The sequence below is a fragment of the Phocoena sinus genome, chromosome 4, assembly GCF_008692025.1.
Source record: "Phocoena sinus isolate mPhoSin1 chromosome 4, mPhoSin1.pri, whole genome shotgun sequence".
NCBI classification, from domain to species: domain Eukaryota; kingdom Metazoa; phylum Chordata; class Mammalia; order Artiodactyla; family Phocoenidae; genus Phocoena; species Phocoena sinus.
Window position 1 is genome coordinate 69,404,639 of NC_045766.1, and position 27,685 is coordinate 69,432,323.

Consider the following 27,685-nt stretch of genomic DNA (forward strand, 5'->3'; position numbering starts at 1 on the left):
ATTGGCAGCAGCTTAATGTGTTCTGTCTCCCTGGGTGTGCTTACTTTTTAATAAAGATAACTGCAGAGGACAAATCTTAGCCCTAAACAGGAGACTGGGGTGTGGTGAAATTTCCACACTGGCCTATGGGTGAGGGAATGGAATTGGCAACACAGAGGACATCCTGAGGATCCTCAGGTCAAACCCTTCTAGAGGACTCTGAACATGTCCACTCCAGAAGGCAGTCCTAGCAATACTGAATGATACTGCAAAATCACAAGTGTGCTTTTAAATGAAATTCATGGGTTCATTTTTCACAGGTAGTGTTCAAGTCTCTAGCAGTTTTCAGCCTTAGAGATAAGCTCACAAAGTTAGCCATCAGTCTTCTCAAAAAGTGGCCACTCTTGGTGATGGGCCACTTAAGCCTGTCTGGTTTGTTTTTCCTATAGGTGATCATTTGATATGTGGCCATGTTCATTGTGCTTTCATCAAACATTTTCCCCAAGACTACTTAACCTTTCTCTGAGTGTATTTTTAATGAAGTCTAGTGTAGAGTCCAACTTTATCACGTCCAGTCTCCACCTTCAAAAAAGATGTGTGAAATAAAGATCATCGCCTATCAGATACCTAATTGGTTGTTGAAAACCTGAGTGGTGGGAGGCTGTACATTTGTTGAAAAAAGATTAAAAAAAAAATCTTTTTAGGCTATCTACATGTCATAGTGTATCAATTGAATCTTCTCATTCTAAAGGTCAAATTACTAAATACAGATATTTCAGCTCAAGGAACCTGAGCTGCCGTGTTTTAGGTTGACATGTGTTTCTTAATCATAAGCTAAATTAGACACATTTAAAAATTGTCACTCTCCAAGAGCTGCACATCCAAGAAAAGGTTAAAAATAAAATAAAATATTTGTTTGAATAGGAATTTGCATTTATGCTGCTGGTTTGTGTAAAAAGCATAAAATACTATTTACAGCAACGAATTACTGAAATTTGAAAACACTTTTTCAATCCTAAGGATTTCAGAATTGGAAAGACATGATGGAATCCATGCATCACAGCATTAGGCACGTAATGGGCACTCTTAGAATGGGACTGGTTAACTAATTGCCTATGACCCATTAGAGATCTGTTTAATTAGCAAAATTACATTTATGCTTACAAGGAAAGCCTAGTAGGGAATTTAAAATGTTCACTAGGAATAAATATCCTCTCAAGGTCACAGTGAGGTTGATATATGTTAAAGGTAATAAAGTGTAGAATATATTTGTAAAGCATGTACCCGTTCTGTGGTTCTTAACGTGCATCTGATAATTGATTTAGATCATGAAAAGATGAAATGGAACTTAAGTCGTTTAGCATCCTGAGAATTGTCATGCTGTAGATACAAACATTATGGGTCCCTTCCCTAGGATTGCTTCTTTTAAGATAAGCAATGCTGGGTCTGGGCCAACTTTTGGAGTTAGAACTTGAGATTTTCCTCTGTCAGTAATAAAAAGCAAATAAAGGTGCCATGCTTCTTTGAGTGAAAAGTACATTTTAATAGTTTATTTCATTACCTTTGTGATCTACTCTGGACCTTCTAGCTCACAGGCCCCAAAACAATATACTTTGGGAGATGCCAACTTTGGTGGAGTTTGCTTAGATGTTAGCTGTGCCCAAGCCAAGATTATAGGCAATTATCAGACACCTCCATCATTCTCCACTTCCACACTTACCACAGTTAGAGCTGAATTTTCTGAAGTAAATTTCAATTCTTGTTTCTCTATTAAAACCATATAAAGAAGCAAAACGAGGAATTCTGTGACCTTGGGAAAAGATATATGCATAAATGTTCTTTGCAAGTGAATATAAGGTTAAGTAAACATGTGACAATTTATTGAGAGAAGCTTTTTTTTTCAGATTCCTTTATTTCCATAGATGAAAGTAAAAATATGTTGATGAAACTTTCAAAGATCAAACTGTCCTTCATTTTTTCTTTCTTCTATTGATGTTCATACTATTAATTTTACTACCGTGAAAAGTTGTGCATTTTAACCAGGATAATGCTATGCATTGTGAATAAAGTTTGTTAGAAAAAAACCGATACGCTAGGAAATGCGTTATTTTTCTCAATGGTAGAGGATACAGTCAAAATAAACATATTCAAGGTTCTTTGTTGCAAGGCTCAATACACTGAGAAGTGCACTTTGAATCTTCAGATGGAGAAAGAAAAGATAAGGGTAGACTATCATCACCTCTCTACAGTGTTTTAGTTTCTGGGTAAAAGAGGGATGCTGTTAACAATTCTGATTACAATCTGGTCCAAAAATGTTGTTCTGTGGTTTGGCCTCCCAATTTGAGTTTTTCTTTTGGACTCTGTTCAGAGCTTTCATAGCCTTGGTTGATGTAGAATCCATTTGTGCCATCGCCTGAATAATCTGTCCTGTTTGTGGGAGGCCAGATTGGGTCTTCTGCCAGTTTTTTTTTTTTTTTTTTGCCAGTTCTTATATTGACTTTTAGAATGGATTCCACATTTTTTCTTGATCAGTAGCCAGAGCTCTCGATTTTGAAGGATGGAAAATCAGGTGGAAAAAACAATTAAACCATCATCCACTTCCCCTGGCAGCCAGGTTGCTTACTGCCACCCTTGTTTTCCCAGGCCTTGCTCTAAAGGTTCTTATTACTGATGCTGTGGCCCCTTCTCTCTGCAGCCCCACGAAACCTAGCAGCTCCCCGGGTTCTTTCCCTTGAGAATTGAGAGCGTGCTTGTGTTCACAGAAATCTCCAAAAGCTTACAGCCTTTCATTTCCACAGATTTCCTAGTTCAATCCTGGCTGGCAATTCACTTAGGATTATTTTACTGCCGGACTGAACTGATAACAAAATAATGTACTCAAAATCAAGAGAAGAAAAAAAATCACTGCTACCTGTGCCATGCCACAAAGAAGGTGTCAAATAATGATTTGTTGAATGAATGAATGAACTCTAGAAAGCAAATGGGTTTTGCTTTCCATTTTTTGTGTGTGGGGGGGGTCTCTTTTTTCTGTGCTTACAAGTACACACAATTTTTATGCATTTATAATAATAGAATTGGTCAAATCTTGCATTCCACTTTTGTTTATACTAGACTCTCTGTCATATACAGTTTGTAGCTACCATCTTCTCAATAATCATTTTTAATGATTGTATAACATCTCTTCAAATTGCTGTATTACTATTTATTTAAACAGCATCTCTACTTCTGAACACTTGAGTTGAATTTAATATTTTGCCACTGTAGATAATACTGTGATGAAAACCTTCATACATACAAGTTTCTTCTCTCTTTTTAGGTTGTTTTTTAAAATAAAGTCTCAAAAATGGAATTCCTTTGACTGTGAGAAATTTTATGTGCATTGTGTACAACGGGATATTTGTATGTAAACATATTTTTTCTTAACTTGGTCGATGCCTTTTCCCAAGGAACTTCAGTACATGAATCTTTTTATTTAACTGTCCCTTAAAAAATAGTACCTGAGCCTTTCACTGAGTAGGTAAAGTCATTTAGTGACACTGAGTAGAAGAGAAATGCTACAGGAGAAGACCTTCAAAGGGTAAGAATTGACTGGAATGAACAATGGCTTCCCTTCTCTCTTAATTAAGGAAGCCTTCCTGAAGACAGTTCTTCCTGAAGAACTTCCTGTCTTCCTGAAGACAGGTCTCATTGAATTTTAGAGCTAGAAGGTCACCTGGTCTAGTCTCTACCAGATTATTTTTTTTTTTTTTTTTTTTTTTTTTTTTTTTTTTTTTTTTTTTTTTTTTTTTTTGCGGTACGCGGGCCTCTCACTGTTGTGGCCTCTCCCGTTGCGAAGCACAGGGTCCGGACGTGCAGGCTCAGTGGCCATGGCTCACAGGCCCAGCCGCTCTGCGGCATGTGGGATCCTCCCGGACCGGGGCACGAACCCGTGTCCCCTGCATTGGCAGGCGGACTCTCAACCACTGCGCCACCAGGGAAGCCCTCTACCAGATTATTAAAAATACTAGGAAAGTACAATACAATGCCTTCATGTGAGACAAAATTAGTTAATTTGATGTTTTGCTTTCTACACTACAGATACTGAGAGCATTTCTATGCAGCCTTCAAAGAATTTCTCATTTCCCCCAAAGAGAACATGTGCAGTATCACTTTGGGGGGTTAAAGTGATTGCTCTAAACAATGAGCATCTGTGGAGAGTCAGTCCTTTATTTATCTCCCCAGAAAAATAATAAGAGCTATACAGAGATTTCTTTACCTGTACACAGAAGGCCACACAGAATTGGGTGAGGGCTGCCACCAAAATTGAAATCCTCCATGATGTGATGGTTAGGATGAACTGTTGAAAAATAAATGCTACCTTTATACTCTGCATACCTTACACTTCAAAAGGACACCTATTATCTAATTTAATTTATGTATTTGTGACAACTCTTTGGGCTTGGAGGGTTGGCATTACTCTCTCCACTTTACAGATGAGAAGGTCAGTACCTTGCCCAAGGAATCAACGCCAATAAATAAATGGCACAGCCAGAATTCAAATCAGATCTGACTGCCTCTCGCTCTGTGTTCCCTCCACTGCCTGACAATAGACACGGAGTAAACGTGCCCTGGGTCGCAGACATGAGACTGGACACTTTGGAGCCTGTGTGTCTCTCTTCATTTTTATCTTCTCAAATAGAGGGAAGATTAAATCGTTCACCTAATAATATTATTACTTCTAATTCTCCCAAAGCAAAAGCTACCTGGAGTTCGTTCTTTCAGTAAAATTGACGTATGAGTTAAAGAAACAAAAGGGGGACAGAAGTTCACGTTTATTTTGATAGAAACTAGGTGAAAAAATTTTGAATAATGTTCCCAGCCCTAAATCTAATGGCTTGATGAAAGTTGAACCTGCCCAACCCACTTCCTTTTAAGGATTAGAGAATACACCTTGACCACCAGATATGGACACTTATTTAATAGGTGTGATAGCTACAACTTTCCATGGCTGCTTCCATAGCAAAAGAATAGTTATGCAGCTCCCTTTCAGACCCTAAAGGGTATAGAATACGTAGGATGACTGTGAAGAGGGTGGGCTGCGTTTAGGACTGAAGCCACAGGCCTTCTGCAGTGTCTAAATGCTCACCTTCGATTCTCATCCCTATTCTGATAGGGGTTATTTCAAAGTAACACTATGTTATTTTTTCCCCTAAGTGGAGACAGCTTTTTTTAGGGTTGTGAAATAGGCTCCCTGGGTAAAAGGGTGGTCTGGAGAAGGCTGTAAGATTCGACAGTGGGTCAGATGGTAGCGGATAGACTGGCCCTTTCCCTCCTGCTGCCACCACCCTGATCTGGGAGGTCTCTTTTCCATCTGTTAGCCTGGAAGGCACTGGCCACACTGCTTTGGAATTTGCTTCTGTGATGCTCTCCGCTTCTAGCTTCTGAGCACTTGAGAGTGGTGACTACATCTTACTCTTTGTAACCCCAGTGCCAAACCCACCCTGGAGCTTGATGTTTTGTAAATGACTGAATGGTCTGGGTTTTCATTTCCTAACTGCTTCTCTCTCCACAGCCTCTCTGCTCTCACATACAGCCTTCCTGCTGTCATCTAACGAATCTGTCTTAGGCGCTCCGCTGAAAAACCTGCCCCGATATCTTCAAGGACTCGCATTGTTCTCAGCATAGAGTCAAAACATCACTGTCCGCCTACCTCCATCCGTGCCTGTTCCGCAGCATGCTGCCTCAGTCTTAGCTAATTTTCCAGGTGTTCTGTGAAACAAGGCTTGCTTTTGATTTTTCTCTCTGCCACCCTACATTCTTTTGCATTTCCAAGGCAAAAGAGAATCATGCAGCCCTCTCTGTGCTTAGGCTGTTGTCCTGCCTGGGACTATACCCGCCTCCTACTTAGCAAAACCTAGCCTATCCTTCTGGACCAGATCAAGTTTCATCTCCTGCATGAAATCTCCTAGGGCAGGAGGATCCTGCCCCAGGGAGAGCTCCTCCTTCCTATGTCCTTCCCACTTCTGTCTATTTTACACTCTCTTCAAGCATGGACGGCCTCAGGTGGCCATGCCATCGTTTCACTTGGGTATGGCTCATCTTTGAAACCAAACAAGAGGTAGAGGGCCAGAGTCAATCTTTCTCTTTCTTTTATTTCTCTCACAATGCTGGGTCCAAAAATGGGCTCAATAACTTCTTAATAAATTTGATTTTAACCCAGTGCACCCTGGGTCCAGTGATGCCCACTGAACTGAAATTCCTTACAGTCACTGCCTTCCAGACAGAACACAATTGTCCTATAAGTCTATTTTTTCTCACTCTTCACAATTACATTATAAAGGATTTCTACTATACGATTTAAAAAATAAACTTGAAGGATTAATTATTGTATTAGTATAACATGGAAGAATAAAATATCCAAACCTGGTGTTCCAGGTATGAACAGAACAAATGAACCCAGCTGATGACCCTAATAACATGAAAACACTCAGAGGCTAGCGTGTGTGCGATGGAGACATGTTATGTGCTCTTCTAGTAAATGAGAATAGCCTCACCACATTCAGTGGCCAGAGAGGATATCAGAGTAAATGACTCGCAAATTACGGTGCAAATGTGGTCCCGCTGCACATGCGAATCACGGATGTCAGTCATGTGCCTCCATCCCACGGTATATATCTCGAAAAGCAGAAAACAGAATGGAAATTGTGAGGCCCAAGGCAGATACCAGCAGAAGTGAGAATATATCTGAAGAAACAGCAAACAGTATTTTTAGATGCTAAAGGAATGTTTCCTATAATTTGGCACACACGTTGCAGAATCAATTATCTCTGTTGGGCAAATACCAGATACATCTTCAGATGTTTTGATATATCCTCATATGTTTTAAAATATGTTCTAATGCTTGCAAGACAAAGGTGATATCTTAAAAAATCTTTCCTTCAGAGGCTGAGCCTAGAAGCTGTTAATTAAACATATTCTAGTAAACTCCATAAAGGAGTTACCTCAACTGAGGAGTCCTTGGGGCTGGGACACCCTGCAGTGACCAGCCCATGTAAATGGTCACCAGAGAGATCCTGATGCTTTATCACCTCAGGTCTAGTGTCGTTCATGAATAAATAAACAGTCATTCTTCTTGGTGACACCTCACTCTTCTTCATTGCCTAGAGAATAAAGTCCAAGGGTCTTGAATGATTGACATTCAAGGCCTTCCACAATCTGGTTCCATTCAGCCTTTCTAAACTGATCTCTGGTTGCTTTCCCCTATGTGCCAGGAAAGTTAAACCACAAGCCTGCTGCTTCCACAGAGGCCCAACACTTCTGTGCCTTGGTTCATGAAATACCCTGCGTAGATGGTATTCTCCCAGTCTTGGCAAGTTCCAATTTTTCTTTTTTTGTTTTAAATTTATTTATTTATTTTTGGCTGCATTGGGTCTTCGTTGCTGCGCATAGGCTTTCTCTAGTTGCGGTGAGCGGGGGCTACTCTTCGTTGCGGTGCTCGGGATTCTCATTGCGGTGGCTTCTCTCGTTGTGGAGCACGGGCTCTAGGCATGCAGGCTTCAGTAGTTGTGGCTTGCGGGCTCTAGAGTGCAGGCTCAGTAGTTGGGGTGCACGGGCTTAGTTGCTCCACCGCATGTGGGATGTTCCCGGACCAGGGCTCGAACCCGTGTCCCCTGCATTGGCAGGCGGATTCTTAACCACTCTGCCACCAGGGAAACCCCCAATTTTTCTTAGAAAGCCCAGTTCCAACACCACTTTCTTTTAAAGACTCCCCAGTCTTCCCTTACCAAGTTTTACTTCACATGGTGTCTATCACTCTGCTTTACATGGTCTTCATTTATGTATCCACTAGGCTGTAACCACCTGAAATGGACTTTTAATCTGCTTTTCTGGGACTCTAATTGAATGAGGAAGTGAGAAACTAGCATGCACATCTGCTGGCTTCTTTATCTCCAACCTGCCCACATTGCTTTACTTTGGGGCGCTCAACTTCTCAGGATGCACTGTGCCAACATCCCTGTTCTTATCCCCCAAACCCATCCACTCCTGTGTCCATCAGAATTTTCAGGTGCTTTGTAGACGGTGCCTTATAAATGCTCTTTGATGGGATGAACACCTTCAGGCCGAAACAATAGCATTTAATCAGTGTTGATATGATATAAATGATTCTTACAATACTCAAAATTTATAAACAAACAAATTAGATTTTCTCTTATATTCTCTCTACGTCATTTATTCCAGTGTTGGTGGTCTATTGGCTCCCAACTCCATAGAGGTCTATACCAACCAGAAATCAGAGGCAACTGTCCTTCTACAGCAGACCCTACTTTTTGAAGCCACAAGGGCTCGGTTTTCCCCCTCACCACCTACACCCACCCTCATATTCATCCATGCCTCATTTTATATATACAACTAGAGGTAGAACCTCTTGGAAGAATGCCCAGGCTTGCTTGAGAGGGGTGTGAGACAGAAGAAAAGAGGGAGCTGCATCTCCTAAAATAAAGCAATCTGAGCAGCTTGGTGATGAGAATACCCCCAGGAGATGGCTGTATGGATTTTTCACTTACTTCATTGTTTCCAAGTCCCAAGGACCCAGATGCTGGGAAGAATATGATGCCCCAAATGTCCATCCTGATGAAGGCCCGGTACTCACTGGAACTGGGCTGACTGCTGTGCACATCACCCTGTACTCAGACTAGTAATCTGAAAAGCAGGCCAGGCTAGGGCACAAATGAGCAGTGTAGAAACAAAATGATAAGGCTCTCTTCTTTAATTCAGCTTTGACTGGAAAACGTAATAAAGAACTGAAGTGAATGTTGCCCTCCTTGGTTAGTTGCTATTGATCAGGAAAGTTGAAAGAATGGGCTCTGTTTGCACAGGTGATTTGGGAAGACAAGCCCCCCCATTTTTTATTTTAAAACATAATCTTGATTTACCGGAAATAGAAGGGTATTTTCTTTACATGATGTGGCTCACCTTGAACCAATATTCAAAATCATATTTACAATTGAAAACTACTAGAAGTATTTTTATGAGGGAGTAGGACTATCTGCTGTTTCCACTATTGCTTGACATTGCCTTGGAAGTTCTGGACTGTACACCAAAACAGAACATATAAATAAGCATTTTCGCTATTGAAAAGGAGGAACATTATTAATTGCAGATAATAGTAATTATCTTTCTAGAACACTCAAAAATCAAGGATTTACAGCAACGTTCAGAAAGGATTCGGAGTAGAAAAATAAATACAATAAACAACACTATACCTTTCACATGCATTTGTGATCACTGATTAGAAAATGTCATGGGAAAAAGTCAATCACAATATAAACAAAAATACGAAAAGCATAGGATCAGTGTTTTTAATACATGTGCGGGATCTATAATGGAGGAAACTACAAATATTTACTAAGAGACATAAAAGAAAGACATGACATGTTCTTAAGTGTGAATACTAAATTGTGTAAACAAATACATTTTTCTCCTAGTATTAAAATCCCAAAGGAGATTTTTTTAAAAGCCTGGCAATTTACTCTATAGTTTATTTGGAAGAATGGAGAAGAAAGAAAAGTAAGAGATTTTTGAAAACTGAAGAGTAATGATGATATACCAATCTTATTACTTATTAAATCATTATAAAACTATGATTTCTAAAGTATAATAGTAGATTAAAGAATAGGCTGGCCTATCAATGAAACATAAAAGACAGTCGAGAAACAACTTAATTATATATAAATTAATATATAACATAAATATAACACAAAAACATATAAATTATATATATCAGAAAACCATAAATATACATGTATATAGGTATGATAAAGGTGGAATTATATTCAGTTGAATAAATGACCGAAAGGAATGTTAAATAATAAACTCTGCTGGGAGAACTAGTGACTAGTTGGATAAACTAGTTTGATCTCTACCTCAAACTATATGCCAAAATTAACATTAGATTTAAAAAGCATTAAAATAGATTTAAAAACTAAATGAGTGATGATCTATCTGGTTTTGTAATGAGAAAAAAACTCTTTATGAATAAAGGTAGTGGAAAGAAATCACAAAGGAATAAACAACTCACAAATAAATAAGAAATATAACAGCCGCCAAACAGAAAAAAAGATGGATATAAAATGTAGACCATTCAGAGAAGAAGAAAGACTAATAACACGAAAATACATTCATTGTCACTAACGATCAAAAAAATGCACAGAATGATTAAAATGACTTGCCTAAAGTTATAAAAATACTAAGAGGTCAAATTGTATTTGAATTGGTTAGAAAGCCTTTTACAAAATATCTTGACATAAGTGTATGTGCTTAAAACAATTCTTGATGACTCAAATTAGGACAGGACTCGTGACCATTCAATATAGCACGTACCTACGTGCACATGAGCAGGTTTCTGCCCATGGGCTCTACTACCTGTGACAATTATGGTTCAGTACTCAATTTTAGAGTAATGCGATTGTTTCCTTCTCAGCCAATCACTTCACCAGTGAGTTGCAATTCTAGGGATGGTGGGAGAGTAGAAAAAAATGTTTGAAAAGAAAAATTAAACTTCATAGTTACAGTTTGTATAGATGGGTTTTCGAAATGGCTTTCCCTTAGAAAAGATAAATGTTGCTGTGATACAGTTGATGGTGGTGATGGGCCATAGCGTGGTACTCTCAAAACTTAAAACTGAACCGGGAATCAGAGTTGCATTTCCAGTCCAGTTTCTTTCCAAACTCACATTTGTTGAGAAATTACTCTGGTTGTCCAGAAAGCACTTACTAGAAAACAATCACCAGCATTTATGGAACTTTTTATTCTTTTTTTTTTTTTTTTTTTTAGCGCGGAACTGCATGCCGTGAAATTCGGATCTCCCCTTTATTCTATTTTTATCCAGCTGGTAGGAAAAAATTAGTTAATCACAACCAGGAGACCTCACCTTGCAAGCTGTTCCAGCCAGTAACTACCAGGACATATTTTGTTCACCTCTTGCAACGACAAAGCATGAATAAAATGCAGAGGAAGTCAAGATTGTTCTTTGTCCAGAATTCCATCTGGAGCAAAGGATCTGTCTTGAAAGGGCTTGGATGACAATTTCCTATGGAATCCTTTTCAGTTCGGAACATATGAACTCTATGTGTGTGTGTGTGTGTGTGCACGTGTGTGTGGTGTGTTTGCTTTAGTGGACTAATGTAAGCCTCTTAACATGGGTCCTGAGTTTGAATGTGCCCACTCTAATCCACTCTCCTCACACAAGCAAAGCCTCTTCCTGAGGATCTGAACATTCTCCGCCTTATGAGTGTCTGTGTTTCTATTTTGCTAATAAATTAAGTTCAGACTTCTCAGGCAGGCCCAGAAGACCTTCACACTCTGGTGTCAAGGAACGATTTGAGACATCTTTTGCTAGACCTCCCATGCCCTTATATTCCAGTCATAGGGAAATATTCCCTGTTCCCCAATTTGTACACCTCTGGGTCCAGATATCCTATTTCCTCTAAGATCACTGTATCTGAAACATCTTTACATTCAGTGGCAAGCATAACTAATGCTCCCCATTCTTCTCTCTAGTGCTGCATTTAGCTCGTTGTTTTGCAGTTACTCCTTCACATATTTTTATTTTCCACCCCTGGGATGAGAGTTCTTTGAATGTGGAATATTTCTTTTGGTTTTACTTTTGTTTGTTTGTTTTACTCGACTATATAACAAATCCTTAGCACCTAGCACACTGATGCCACATGGTATTTGCTCACAAAAATATTTTTTTTAAGACATGGGCTTTCCCAGTCTGGATTGATCCATTTGTAATATTCTTTTTTTTCAATAATCAAGCCCACAAATAAACTTGTTTTCATCAGCTTTCTTGTTCAGCTCGAACCTTTTTACTACTATTATAACTGTTTATAGATAAAATTCATTTTTAAATTGTGAACTCAAATGCAAGACTTAAGTCATATTATCCTTGGCTCCCTAGGCCAAAATGTGCTTTGCATATAGTAGATGTTCAGTTACTGTCTGTGGAATGAATTAATGAAACAATCAGCAGTCACAAAGCTTTCTTGCATAAGGAGGACAGACAGACGAGAAGGCCTGAATTACAGAATTTAACACCAAAATGTATCCAATCCAGTATACTTACATGGCAGATAAAAAAGTTGAAGACTTGGGCTTCCCTGGTGGTGCAGTGGTTAAGAATCCACCTGCCAATGCAGGGGACACGGGTTCGAGCCCTGGTCCGGGAAGATCCCACATGCCACGGAGCAACTAAGCCCGTGTGCCCCAACTACTGAGCCTGTGCTCTAGAGCCCTCGAGCCACAACTACCGAACCCATAAGCCACAGCTACTGAAGCCCGCATGCCTACAGCCTATGCTCTGCAACAAGAGAAGCCACCGCAATGAGAAGTCGGCGCACTGCAACAAAGAGTAACCCCCGCTCGCCGCAACTAGAGAAAGCCTGCGTGCAGCAACGAAGACCCAATGCAGCCAAAAACAAATAAATAAAATAAATAAAGTTATATTAAAAAAAAAGTTGAAGGCTAGAATGACATAGCTAGTTAATGACAGAGATAGGACTACCCATCCATCACCCTTTTGGCTATACCACGTTTCCTAGATTCAATCAAAAGGTCACTTCTCTGAATACGTGCACTCCAATTTGGGGAAAAGTCTGGTTTTGAAACAAAAGTCAATTCTATATTCTAAGTAATACTTGAATTGCTGAATTGGGGGTCTAAATGATCGTCTTAGACATTGTTTTGTAGTTTTCAATCTGTCCTTCACTGATCCCTCGGACTCTGATGCCCTCAGGATGACAGTGGAGTGAGGGGGAGTTTGTACAAGCCCTATCTTAAAACGAGCAGCTCTTTCTGCCTTTCCTTTTGGAAGTCGGGCAGGCTTTGTCAAAAAAATGTTTGAACATCTAAATTCACCTCATCTTACCCTTAATTTATAGTTAAGGAAATTAAAGCCCTGGAAGGTGCAGAGATTTGCCCTAAGTCTACTGTTCGATTCCATCAGAACAATGATACCATCAATGAACATTTGAAAAACTGAAACTAATTTAAGCAAATCTCTTGTATATCAGTGGCTGGTTAACTATAGCCCATTGGCCAAATCCGATTCACCACCTGGTTTTGTCAATAAAGTTTTATTAGAACACAGTCACACTAACTTGTTTACATGTTGTCTCTGACTGCTTTTGCACTACAACAGCAGAGTTGAGTAGTTCCAACAGAGACCACAGAGCCCACAAGGCCCGAAATATTTACTACCTGGCCATCTACAAGAAATGTTTGCTGACCCCTGGTCTATATGATATCCAAACCACCAGCAAATGAATACATTCATTCAGTCAACCAGCCATTACATCTATGCATCAACAGCCAATGTGAAGATCTTTCCCCACCCACTCCACATGGCTCATTCCAGCACTCCACCCATTGACTGTGTTCTGTGTTCTATCCCATCACTGGTGTTTTGCAGTCTGGAAACAACTTTGTTTAATTAAAGGTTTAGAATATATATTCAAAACAAGTTGAACAGCGTCATTGGGTGTTCATTGTACCACCTTCCGAAAGGAAAGTTAAGAAACCAAACTTGACCTGTGTCTGTAGACCTCACAATACCAGGGCTGCTGCTTCACACAGAGAAATGCACAGATCTGCACAATGCAGGTGAAGCAGGTGTTTAAAAAGACTGACAACAGCAAAGGGGGAGAAAGGAGCTGTCCTACTGGTTGGTATGGAGCCAGCTTTGGGTAGGCATGAGTTGAACTCACTGAAAAGACAAATGCATTTTTCCATGTTACAATTTCATTATTGAGAATGAAAGATTGAGATGCATGTTACCCTGAGTCTTGTGTTAGGGTTCAGACTCAGCAAACATGAATTGAGGGTTTACATCTAGGTAAGCTCACTGCCTAGCTGCACGTCCAATGCTACCAGCCTTTGCCTCTTCCATGCTTTGGTTTCATCTTCTGAAATGAAAATTAATGGGTTCAAAAGTTCTATAATTAATACATGTACCATATTGCATAGTACAACTATTTTCTCCACAACCAGACTGGCTAGGAATGGTTTGTAAAAGAGAAAGATGACTTTCCACACGGATAACAGTACTGTTATCTCTCAGTGATGATGGAAAAGTGGAGAGTTAAGATGAAGAGAGTAAGGAGGCATCTAACTGGACTAATCTTCGTATGCTGGGAAATTTTTTGAAAAACACTCACTCTATTATTCACTTAGCCAACATTCTCTGAGCACTTCAGTGTACGAGGATAGATGTTAGAAGTATGTTCTGCTCCCTCCTGGACAATTGTGTAATTGGAAGACTGCTAGAGCACATTAGAATTAGTTAGGAAAAAGAACTTAAAGAAATCTTCCCTCCCTCCAGATGGGGATGTTAAAATATATTTTGGTCCTAGGATTTATTTTTTAACATTTAAGGGATTGGCAATGGGCAGGGATTAAACAGAACCACAAAAAAAAAAAGAAAAAGAAAAAGAAAAAGATGATTACATCCATCTCAGAAGCCTTATATGCTAACAAACTGATGAAAATGGAATGTACTTTACTTCTCAGGGCAGAGCAGGAAATAAGCATGGGGAGGTCGGGATGTTTCAGTTCTTTACATCTGTTACTTCTCGCCTTTTCATAGCTTATGACTGGTTTCTTTGATGTAAGAAAGTGAGGTATGTATCCTTATGTCCGTGTTCATGCATGTAGAGGCAGGGCGGCGGGGATTGAGTGTCCAGTTTTAGATAATAGAACTCTAAAACAGGTCTTTAGTTTGCTCAATGCGTGTTCTGGGGTTATCACAAACACTCTTTGGTTCTTCATTTTCTCATGCATAGAACGAATGTGTTGGAATGTCTAAATGGTCTCCAAAGGCTCTTCCAACTCATTTATCCTAAACCTCTCTGACTGTCTAAAGCTTTTACCTTTATCAATTTAATCAGTGTTTCCCAGGAGGGTGCTGGGCTAGCGGCTGTGAGTTATGCAGAGTTGAGAAGGACAACTCCTCTGCTTTTAAAGAGCTTGAAGTCCAGTGGAAAACACAGATGGGGTGTGTAATAAAGAATGTGGCTAGCCTTTGTCTCAGGTGGATCCTTGGAGTGAAAAGTTTGACTGGCCTTTGTCCCCACTTCTTGGGATATATCCTCTAAACTCTTCGAATTTCCTGATTGATAGGAGTATCCCTTCTGTTCATAGTGGGCCTAAAGAGAGTTTGTGCTGATGAGATGATTCAGGATGGGAGCTGGCCATGCCAAAAATACCAACTGTATGATTAGAGAGCTGGGGCCTTCAGAGAAGGAGAGAGCTGGAGATTGAGCTCAACCTCATGGCCAATGATTCAATCAATCATGTTTCTATGATGAAACCTCAATAAAAACTCCAGACACCAAAGCTCAGGTGAGCTTCCCTGTTTGGCAATACTCTGCATATGGTCACACATCCACGTGCCAGGAGAGTAAGGCAGACTGACTCCCTAGGGAGAGGACAATGGAAAAGTCATGTTTGAGATCCTCCCAGACCTTGCCCTTATATCTCTCCCTTTGATTGGTTCTGATTTATATCTTTTTGTTATAATAAAACTATAATCAGATGGATAGCACTTTCCTGAGTTCTGTGAGTTGTTGTTGCAAATGATTGAACCTGAGGGACTAGTGAGAATGCCCACATTTATAACCAGCACGTCAGAAGTGTAAGTGGCATTGGGACTCCCAAACTTACAGCTGGTGCCTAAAGTGAAGGCAGTCTTGTGAAGGCTGTCCCTTAACCTGTGAGGTTTGGCCCAGCTCCAGGTAGTTGGTGTCAGAAGTCATTGCATGGGCATACAGAGAAGAGGTACACAATGTGGACTGTGGTCAATGCTGGGGGAGGGGTGCAAGGAGACCGCTCTGTGGCATTAGAAAGCAGAGGCTGCAGTGCTTGCAGTTCTCTCTGCAGTCCAGTATCCAAGGTAGAATGTGGCCACAGAGTTCATAGAGAGGCTATGGGTAGTGGAAAGACGTGTAATTGCACCTCTGGGCATCTGGCTTCTACCTCTTTGGTCTTCTCTTTCTCAGATGTTCATTGTAGTTTCTGCCTTTTCTTTTACACAGGGACTGTGGAAGATTGAATTATTGGTCTCATTGTGGCAAAGTGTACTTTATCTCTCCTTAATTATGGTATTTACTGTGTAATTTTCTCTGGCCAGAGAGATGTTAGCAGTTTTGAGGCATGCTTGCATGGCTGGGCTTGCTCTCTGGCTCTGCTGTCTTTGATCTGTACTCATAGCATGCTCAGGTTTGTCCATTCAGTCCAGCTCCAGTAAGAAAAATGAGAAACAAACCTGAATTAAACCCAAAGCCTGGACCAAGACCAACTAATCTACATCCTAAACAGAGTGGCTCAGGTAAGCCCACCTAGATCAACTGAAGGGTAGTCAACTCATAAAACCATGAGTGGCTATTGTAAGCCACTGAGCTTTGAGAGTGGTTTGTTATGCAGCATTACTATGGCAATTACTGTAGCAATTGATACAGAATCCTTACATAGAGATTATTCTCACTTTTTCCCTAATAGAGCTGTTTAATACTTTCTGACAGGGAATCTGTATACTTGACTATAAATAAAAATAATAACAACCATTTTAGAGTCCCTACTAGGTTCCAGAGGCTGTGCTAAGTGTTTTATAAATATTATCATTATTTCGTTAAGAAGCAATGTGAAATAGGTATTTCTCTTTACCAGTAAAGAAACTGATGTTCAGAAAACTAGAATCCCTTGCTTAAAGACCCATAGTTAGTGAGTGACATGGTGGTGATGTAAACTCAAGTCTGTCTGACTGTAAAGCCCCATGTTCTCTGCTCTACAACAGATTGCAGTGGTTTGGAGCTCATGAATTGAAAAGAATAAAATGAGGAGCCCTGGAATACAAGCTCAAGCAGCAGAACAGTTTATCAGCAACTAGAAGAACTTTTCTGAATTGTCTAGGTTTCTTTAAAATGATGATATATATATATATCAGATTGCATGCAGAGGAATAAAAACTTGTGCAGTGTTATATTTTATTCAGAATTAATCATTACCTCCTCAGAGTTTCCTCAGCACATTACCCATATTGCTGCTATAGTTCAGAATGTCTGGCATTAAGTCTAATTGTTTACATATGTATTCAGCAGACTGTGAGCTCCCTAAGGGAAGAAATCCTGTCTCATTCCACTTTCTGTTCCTTACTGAACCTAGCACAGGGCCTGCTGTATGGGAGGACTTAGCAGCTTTTAAATTCTATTCTCAAAGTATAGTTTTTAACTGTTTGTCATCATTTGGATATTATGGAGGTATGTTTCTCCTAAATAGTTGGCTTACTTGTGTTATGGACATTTCAAGTCACATAAGTCAAATTTCAGGAGTCTTGTGAACTCATCTAAACTACATGCAAAATTTTGATTGTGCCTCAGGAGATTTTTAAGGTGAGAAGATCTCTATCTTCCATCAGATTCTCCAAGGGGACCAAGACCCAGAAAGGGCTCATTGAAGCACTGATGGAACTTAAGAGAGGTATTTCTATAACAGATACAATCCCTCCTACAGCCTTCTTCTCTGTACACTGTGCCTCCTCCAATATGCTGGAGCGATTGGCCCAAATGGAGCTGAATTACATGACTTCACTCATAGAAATGATTGGCCTCGACTGGGCATCTTACCCAAGAGAAGTTTATAAATTTTCTTTCCAAACGATTTGCAAATGACACTGAGAGGTTGAGCTAATTGGCTGTAGTAGGACACGCAGAAAAGTTATGGAAACTCAACAGTAGTCACCATCTGGGGTCATTTGCAAAGTGAATGAGTAGAAGTCAGATGAAATCAGGAAGGATAGAAAGAAGAAGAAAGACAGAAGATGGTCTCTTGGAAATAAAGAAAGAGGACTCTAGCCCTCCTCAAGCTTTGATGCTTTCAACTTTTTGTTCTCAGAAATTTTTTGAGAATTAGATTATTAAACATGTCCCTTCCTCAATTTTCTTCATCTAATTTGAGTGAGTCTTACTGAAAAGAACAGGGGTGCAGTTACAACAATTTCCTTTCAAAATGGCTTCTAAACTTATGAAGGTCAAATTGGACTTCAAGACATGCATTTTCTTAATTGACTTTTCTGACTTCATCTTGCTTTTGTCCTAGATTTTTCCTTTCATATATTATATCATGTCTTATTAGTGGCTGTTGTATGCTGCATTAAAATCTTGTGGATATGCAAATCAATCAATGTGATAATCCATATTAACAAACTGAGGGAGAAAAACCGTATGATCATTCTCAATAGATGCAGAAAAAGCTTTTGACAAAATTCAATACCCATTTACGATAAAAAACCCTCCAGAAAGTAGGCATAGAGGGAACGTACCTCAACATAATAAAGGTCATATATGACAAAACAACAGCCAACATTGTTCTCAATGGTGAAAAACTGAAACCATTTCCACTAAGATCAAGAGCAAAACAAGGCTGTCCACTCTCACCACTACTATTCAACATAGCTTTGGAAGTTTTAGCCACAGCAATCAGAGAAGAAAAAAAATATATAAAAGGAGGGCTTCCCTGGTGGCGCAGTGGTTGAGAGTCCACCTGCCGATGCAGGGGACACGGGTTCGTGCCCCGGTCCAGGAAGATCCCACATGGCGCGGAGCGGCTGGGCCCGTGAGCCATGGCCGCTAAGCCTGCGCGTCCGGAGCCTGTGCTCCGGAGCGGGAGGGGCTGCAACAGTGAGAGGCCCGTGCACCGCAAAAAAAAAAAAAAAAAAAAAAAAAAAAAATATATAAAAGGAATCCAAATCAGAAAAGAAGTAAGCTGTCACTATTGCAGATGACATGATACTATACATAGAGAATCCAAAAGATGCTACTAGAAAACTACTAGAGCTAATCATTGAATTTGATAAAGTAGCAGGATACAAAATTAATACACAAAAATCTCTTGCATTCCTATACACTAATGACGAAAAATATGAAAGAGAAATTAAGGAAACTCTCCCATTTACCACTGCAACAAAAAGAATAAAATACCTAAGAATAAACCTACTTAAGGAGACAAAAGACCTGTATGCAGAAAATTATAAGACACTGATGAAAGAAATTAAAGATGATACAAACAGATGGAGAGATATACCCTGTTCTTGGATTGGAAGAATCAACATTGTGAAAATGACTCTATTACCCAAAGCAATCTACAGATTCAATGCAATCCCTATCAAACTACCAATGGCATATTTCACAGAACTAGAACAAAAAACTTCACAATTTGTATGGAAACACAAAAGACCACGAATAGACAAAGCAGTCTTGAGAAAGAAAAACGGAGCTGGAGGAATCAGGTTCCCTGACTTCAGACTATACTACAAAGCTACAGTAATCAAGACAGTATGGTACTGGCACAAAAACACAAATATAGATCAATGGAACAGGATAGAAAGCCCAGAGATAAACCCACACACATATGGTCACCTTATTTTTGATAAAGGAGACAAGAATATACAATGGAGAAAAGAGAGCCTCTTCAGTAAGTGGTGCTGAGAAAACTGGACAGCTACATGTAAAAGAATGAAATTAGAACACTTCCTAACACCATATACAAGAATAAACTCAAAATGGATTAAAGACCTAAATGTAAGGCCAGACACTATCAAACTCTTAGAGGAAAACATAGGCAGAACACTCTATGACATAAATCACAGCAAGATCCTTATTGACCCACCTCCTAGAGAAATGGAAATAAAACCAAAAATAAACAAATGGGGCCTAGTGAAACTTAAAAGCTTTTGCACAGCAAAGGAAACCATAAACAAGACCGAAAGACAACCCTCAGAATGGGAGAAAATATTTGCAAATTAAACAACTGACAAAGGATTAACCTACAAAATTTACAAGCAGCTCATGCAGCTCAATATCAAAAAAACAAACAAGCCAATCCAAAAATGGGCAGAAGACCTAAATAGACATTTCTCCAAAGAAGATATACAGATTGCCAACAAACACATGAAAGAATGCTCAACATCACTAATCATTAGAGAAATGCAAATCAAAAGCACAATGAGGTATCACGTCACACCAGTCAGAATGGCCATCTACAAACAATAAATGCTAGAGAGGGTGTGGAGAAAAGGGAACCCTAATGTACTGTTGGTGGGAATGTGAGTTGATACAGCCACTATGGAGAACAGTATGGAGGTTGCTTAAGAAACTACAAATAGAACTACCATACGACCCAGCAATCCCACTACTGGATATATACCCTGAGAAAACCATAACTCAAAAAGAGTCATGTACCACAATGTTCATTGCAGCTCTATTTACAATAGCCAGGACATGGAAGCAACCTAAGTGTCCATCATCGGATGAATGGATAAAGAAGATGTGGCACATATATACAATGGAATATAACTCAGCCATAAAAAGAAATGAAATTGAATTATTTGTGGTGAGGTGGATGGACCTAGAGTCTGTCATACAGAGTGAATTAAGTCAGAAAAAGAAAAACCAATACCATATGCTAACACATATGTATGGAATCTAAAAAAGAAAAAAAAAAAGGTTCTGAAGAACCTAGGGGCAGGACAGGAATAAAGACTCAAACGTAGAGAATGGACTTGAGGACATGGGGAGGGGGAAGGGTAAGCTGGGCTGAAGTGAGAGACTGGCATGGACTTATAAATACTACCAAATGTAAAATAGACAGCTAACAGGAAGCAGCTGCATAGCACAGGGAGATCAGCTCGGTGCTTTGTGACCACCTAGAGGGGTGGGATAGGGAGGGTGGGAGGGAGACACAGAGGGAGGAGATATGGGGATATATGTATATATATAGCTGATTCACTTTGTTATAAAGCAGAAACTATCACACCACTGTAAAGCAATTATACTCCAATAAAGATGTTAAAAAAAAAATAAATAAAATAAAATAAAATCTTGTGGGAACAAGGCAAGGTATGGATAGATAAGCAAGTAAATAAATAAATAATGTGATAGAATTGTCTTTTTTAAAACATTCTCTAAGAGAATGTACTAGGTAGATTTATTTCATTATGGTTTTTTAAATTAATTTTTTAAAAATTTTATGCAATTTTTAAAGGTTGCACTCCATTTACAGTCATTACAAAATATTGGCTATATTCCCCATGCTGTACAATATACCCTTGTAGTCTATCTTACACCCAATAGTTTGTACCCCAACCCCTTTAGTGCCTGTCCCCACCCTCCCCACTGGTAACCACTAGTTTGTTCTCTCTATCTGAGTCTGCTTCTTTTTTGTTATGTTCACTAATTTGTTATAGTTTTTAGATTCCACATATAAGTGACAGTATTTACCTTTCTCTGGCTTATTTCACTTAGCTTAATGTTATGGCATTTTCTTTGTCCCATACTAATTCAGGCTTAGGTTCAAAGTCCTAACTGGGGAACCTGGAAATAGAGATGCCTTGGTGAGAGTGATTTTACATGGATCGTCCAATCGTCAATAACGCTTAATGTCTGCAGATAAATGTCCACAGTCATCAGCCTGTCAGTCAAGGTTCTGTGATCTGACCCAACCTACTTGGTCAGATTTTATCTCCTGCTATTTTTTTCCACATACCCTACAGTGTGGTCAAATTGAAAAACTCACCCCCTATATTTATCAGCTCTCTCTCGCTCAGGCTGCTTCCTTCTACTTGAAATGCCTTTCTTTTGGTAAAAGATATTTGAAATCTTTTCACCCTTCCTATTTTGGTGCAAATGCTACTTCTTCCATGAAGCCATCCCAGTATCTCTCTTTTCTACATTGCCATCTCCTCCTTAACTACAGATCATCAGAAACAATATCCCCTTTTTCCAAACTCCAAAAGCATCTGCTGTTTTCTGGTACTCACTATTTTTGACTTGTATTTCATCCATTCATGTATGTGAATCCTCCACTAAACTCTATACATCAATGATCAGCCTTTTAATGCCCAGGTACTTAATGTACGTAACACATAGTAGGAGATGAACACTTCTAAGAGGAGGTTGAATGGAGATTTTCCTCTTGTCTGGGGAATTTTGCTGAGCCTCATATTTGAGGACAGTGAGAGGTAAGTGCCAATTTAATGTGAAGAAAGATGACTACCATATCTCCATAGTGCCTACCAAGAGGGATCCACACTGGTCCTTCAACTGTAAGCATGCCATCCCCCCTCCCCCAGTTACCTATGTACAGACTATATAAGAGTAAACCATGGAGATGATCAAGAGATTCTTTAACGGAAATTGTTAGGAGAAGCAAGAACTGTGGTTTTCTTCCCAGCATCACAACACAAATGAAGGGAGGTCATAAAAACCACTCCAGGAGAGACCTGAAGTGGCGAGGGTGGAGAATGGCTCTCATTCTCCTTCCTGTAATATCAAAGGGAAGAGAGAAGGGGCAGCAGTGAGAACAAGCTACACATCTACTATCTGGTACGTCAAGTAGAAGGGATGGAAATTAGCCAGGCTAGAGCTGTCTTGGAAGGAATCTGCCCAGTGGACTGTTCAGCTGAGGCTAGAGGGCCCAGCAGAAGAAAAAGGCTTTGTGATATGTACCACTAGAAGGCAGATCCTGAAAGAAATCCTGGGGGGTCAGAGGAGAGAGCGCCACACATGTCAGGGCGTGGTCTAGTCTAGAGCGCTGGACTGGGAATCTCTGAAGAACTCAAGAACTCACCAGTGAGCCCCATGCAAAGTGCCTGAGTTTAGATGCTTACCCTGTTAGAGGGCACTTGACAGGAGAGAACTAGAGTACCCCCACTTAAGCAAAAAGTCCTGGGGTCCTGCCGCTTATATTTGCTGAAGCAGGGGTGAAAGTAGAAAACAAAGGAAAATAGAGACCATGGCCTTCTCTCCCACTGCCTGCTCCAAGCCATAGGTCAGGCTTCATCCGGGGAAGAAAGCTTTGCATTGGGTGAAAACATGAAATGTGAATTTATAATACCTGGACTTCTTATATCTAAAGATGATGTCATTTGAATACCTAGAATTGACCAGGAAATGATCTGCCTGTAGGATGACTGAACTTGCAGGGATGGGAAAGCAATAGTGTTTGAAGGCAGGTGGTAAAAACAAACAAAGATAGCAGTTTCCACCCTCTTTTTTCGCCTTCACCATTTACTTAGACAGCTACACACTTGTTGAATAATAATTGGTAAAGTGCTGTCATTCAAATAGAACACTATGCTTCTGGTCTATCACCCTTCTGAGACTTTTCTCTCCCACTGGTAACAGTGGTCCTGCCCTGAGTCATCCCAACTCTCCCACCAAACTCGCTCTGAGATGAGAGGGTAAGTTTCACAGCATGACCAACTGGCATGAGAGTCAGCAGGCTATTGCCATGGGAAAGCATAAAGTATACCCATCACCTTGGGAGTCAAATTCATAACCAGTATCATGGAATTAAGTGTGCAAAAGCTCAGAACAACTTGCTCAAGGCCATCTGGCAATTCTGTGGCCAGGCTACCACCCATGTTTTTGAATTTCCAATCAGTCTACTTGTACGCAGGCTAAGTCTTTTCAAGGGCTCACCAAATAGTCATCTCAAAAAAAAAAAAGACAAAAAGGATGGGTGTAGCGCAATATCATTCATCTTGTAATGAGGGCTTACAGGGTGTGGTGCACTGTTCCATACACTTTACATGTGGTACGTTATCTGATCCTCACAACCTTATAAGGACCTTTCATATGAGTCAATTATTTATTTAGTAAATAATTTCCCAAAGGTCGCAGAGATAGGGCGTGGTAGAGGATGGCCATGGCCTTCACTTTCACGCTACTGCCTGCTAGCGTAGCTCTCGGAACACCCTGGTATTCTTTTTAACATCATCGTCCATCTTCACAAGTAAATCATGCAAATTGCTTTAAAAAATAGAGAACATTCTAGAAGCAATATCAAGGATTCAAAATTATCCAGTCATGTGAATATTAATAACACATAGAAAATATTTTAGAGGGCTATAAATAGACATTTCAACCCTAAGAATCAAAATTGATATTACTTACATCCCTGACACTGATAAATTTTGTCATTGGGTGAATATAATATATGACCTCAATATCACTTTCATGTTTCTAAGATGCTACATGGGGCTTCCCTGGTGGTGCAGTGGTTGAGAATCTGCCTGCCGATGCAGGGGACACGGGTTCGAGCCCTGGTCTGGGAAGATCCCGCATGCGGCGGAGCAACTAGGCTCGTGAGCCACAGCTACCGAGCCTGCGCTCTAGAGTCCGTGAGCCACAACTACTGAGCCTGCGCGTCTGGAGCCTGTGCTCCACAACAAGAGAGGCCACGATAGTGAGAGGCCCGCGCACCGCGATGAAGAGTGGCCCCCGCTTGCCGCAACTGGAGAAAGCCCTCACACAGAAACGAAGACCCAACACAGCCAAAAACAAATAAATAAATAAATAATAATTAAAAATGAATATCTGCTTATAAAAAAAAAGATGCTACATGAAATTCTCAAGGTTGTTAATATCCTGCATTGCTTCATGTTTTATCTGTTACTTCTCCTAACACTTCCTTCGTTGAACAAGGAAAAGGAGGTGAGTATATCACTCTCTTTCTTTGCTCTCTGTTGAGGCAGTCACCTTTCTCACTTACTAAGAGTTAGTATCAAGCTCTAAGTTCCTTGGTAGGAAATACTTTAGCAGTGTCATCTCAAAGGAAGGAAATAAGCAATAGCTGCTGTGAGCCGCACCTTGCTTTTGAGAGAATTCCACTACAATAAAGCGCTAGCATTTGTTCTCAAACGTCAAAGACCTAGAAAAAGTCTGGTTTCACGTCAATGTGAAGCATAGCTGAATAATGGAAAATGACCTTTGGGTTTCAAAGATTTCCCTTCCCGGATTTCTTGTACATTTTTCTTTGTACAAGACACAAACCTACAAAGAACTGAGAATGCATTGACAATTTTGTAAGGCTAAGACCTATTTTCTATCAGGACATATTAACGCCAAGTCTGAGGACTTCAAGCCTCAACTTACTGCCAACACCACTTTCAAAAAATTCACAGGTAATGAGGTCTTGGTAGTTAAGATGTGTCATTGTCAGAACCTCTTATTTGTATGAATAGTTCTAGAATTTCATGGATAAATACAACTAATATGGTTTACTTTGCTAAAGAGTTCACCTGTTAAACAGACCATCAAGGTAGTAGCAACATCTGACATGAGATACTGGTAAATCCCGAAAAGCTGTAGTTGCTGAAAAGGAAAGAAATGTAAACATAAGTGAGGCTTCTGCCATCATATTGTCTTTATCATTCCCAACACTGTTCTTGAAAGTAGTCAGGAAGCAGCTGTTACTTTTCTCCCCACTTTAGGAAGAAAGGAACTTACCTAACATCTTTAGCATCTCATTGAATAGAATAAAACCAAATCACTATTTTCCCAGTGTTTAACTTAATTCCATATTAGCGACGAGAGTCAGTCAGTTGGGAAACACCCTCCTTATCGGCCATAGTAATTCTTGCAGCTGTAGACTTAGCCTGGATAGTTGAACTCTCAACATAAGATATTAAAGCCTGAAAGTTCTTCTGGGACTTCATGCTTAAAATTTGAAGTCAAGGCTTCAAATCATTCAACATGTTTTTTTCTCCATCCTCATCCATGGATTGAGTTCACAACATGGTTCTCTTGGAGTCCATCTACCTTCACAAACTGAACAAGTTCCCCACCCCAAGAAAGCCCATTGCAGACTTCAGGTATACCACCTGCCTTTCTAAGGTTTGTGTAGACATAGAACTCCTTTTCAGTTCACAATTATGGAACTGAAGTATTTAAACATGAAAGTCAGCTCGATACTCTCCAGGAACTTGCCTTGCAATACCTTTTGCTGCCAAGTCTGTTTCTCTGCTTCATAGCTATTGACTGAGCACTAAATCATAATCTGGTTCTATGCATATTACAGACCACATTGATGCAAATGAAAATATTTCTGGCCCCTTGGAGAGTGAACTCAAGGCCAAGATGTTTCCAGGTGAAGGTCCTTGGAGGGCACTCTTACTTAGGTCTAGACCATCAGAGTGAGTGGTTTCAGAGTAGACTGGTTCCAACTCTATCCATGGAGACTTTGGAACTGAAATTCTGCTTTTGTAATTTTCAGAGAATGCAAATAGTTTCTCAGTGTTCCTCTCATCCTCCAATTCTTTCTCTGTCTTTTTACATTTCCTTCTCATATTCTTTTGCCCTCAGAATGGTAAAATTATATATAAGCAGGTTGAGATGGAACAGGGCTTTTCAAAGACAGCTTTACTTTTTATTCTGGGAGCAGTTTTCAGAGAACTATCGAGGGCTTTGGAAATCAGTCAGCCTGAGTTCCCGGAGGCAGATAAAGGCTCGGCCAAGGGCAAGATCTAATTTGTTTTTAGTCATAGAGGCAGAACTTGAATCGAGGTTTCCTGACTCCCAATCCATTTCTTGTTTCTACCCATCTAGTTGGCCCTTAGCCTCTGTGTATGCTTCTTGCAATCAATAGCCCACTGAGACTGGAGTCCTGTGGTCCCTGCTTTCACCACTCAAATGTCTTAGGGAAGCCGTAAAATAATTCCCTCCCCACAGAGTTCCCTGAGCCTGGTGGATCATTTTACTGTAGAGTAAGTTATGACTGAACCGATGCAGATTACTTTCAACCTATACATATTTCTTCCATATAGCTAATTAATTCTTAGATGATTATTTTTATCATTTCATTTCAAAAGTCTTTTCAAAACATTTTTACGGAATTGTTAATCCTTTACTAATGACGTGTAAGTTCTGGGCAAGTTCAGAACTAAAGCTCCGGTGTGGGAATTTTTCCAGTTTTTGAGTCCTTCAAAGTCAAATTCAACAACTTCTCATTCTTTTTATCTCTTCTTAGTCTGCCAAAAATATTCCATAGTTGGAGACTGATGCATTTCCTGCTGAGTTATATTTAGGCTCCCCTGAAGCTCTCTCCATACTCTAAGTGAAGAAATAGAGGCTGGAGGAGGTCAAGTGTCTCAGGTTATCTAGAGAAGAACAGCACTCCTAGAAACTGAGCCACATCTACTTATTTCTAGCTCTGTGTTTCATGCACAGCTATATCAAGTTCTCAAGTTTGTAGACATCTATTTTGAGAAATGTCATTTATTTATAAAACATTAAATCCTGTGTAAGAGCTGCACCACCTCCCCCAAATAAACAAGGGATATAAATGCAATTAGAACTGGGAAGAAATTATTTTGGTTCGTACCCAGTAGAGCAGTGATGTACCCATAAAGTGGGTTATGCTGTACATGACCAAGTATTTAAATACCCCAAAGGATGAGACGAGAGCAGCAAGGCTTTCTCTGTTTAAGAAAACATAAAAGTAACTGGTTATATATGACACATATCTCCCAGTCTCTTTTATATTTTAAAAGGAGCTCATTTTAATAGCCTGCTGGTATACATTCACTTAATCACTGATTCATCCTCTCAATTATTCATTTAACCACTTATTCACTCACTCATTCTTTCCTTCAATCATTACCTCACCCACTGATTCATAAGTTCACATTTATTTAAGGCTTATAAGGTGCCAGCATTGTGCTCAGAGTCATGGAGGATATAAATGAATCAGGCACAGTCCTTATTTTCAACTAGCTTGCAATGAATTAAGAAGATTAACATGTACATTATAAACACAATACATTGTGACAAGGTGCAAAATGTCAAGTACTGACTCGCCTGTGATTCATTCCATCCTAGCAACACTTGCTCCCTGT

The 27,685-nt window shown here is 39.8% G+C and overlaps 1 protein-coding gene across 1 annotated transcript in view; it reads right to left on the reverse strand.

Annotated features, from left to right (window-relative positions):
- Positions 1 to 2,273: 2,273 nt before the first annotated feature.
- The window catches only part of ATP13A5 (ATPase 13A5), a 99,451-nt gene continuing 74,039 nt past the window's right edge, over positions 2,274 to 27,685 (reverse strand). The window contains 8 exon segments of the mRNA XM_032629401.1: positions 2,274 to 2,447; positions 2,449 to 2,582; positions 4,243 to 4,315; positions 6,614 to 6,702; positions 10,528 to 10,730; positions 13,549 to 13,723; positions 25,091 to 25,163; positions 27,172 to 27,268. Coding sequence (XP_032485292.1) covers positions 2,274 to 2,447; positions 2,449 to 2,582; positions 4,243 to 4,315; positions 6,614 to 6,702; positions 10,528 to 10,730; positions 13,549 to 13,723; positions 25,091 to 25,163; positions 27,172 to 27,268 — 1,018 coding nt within the window.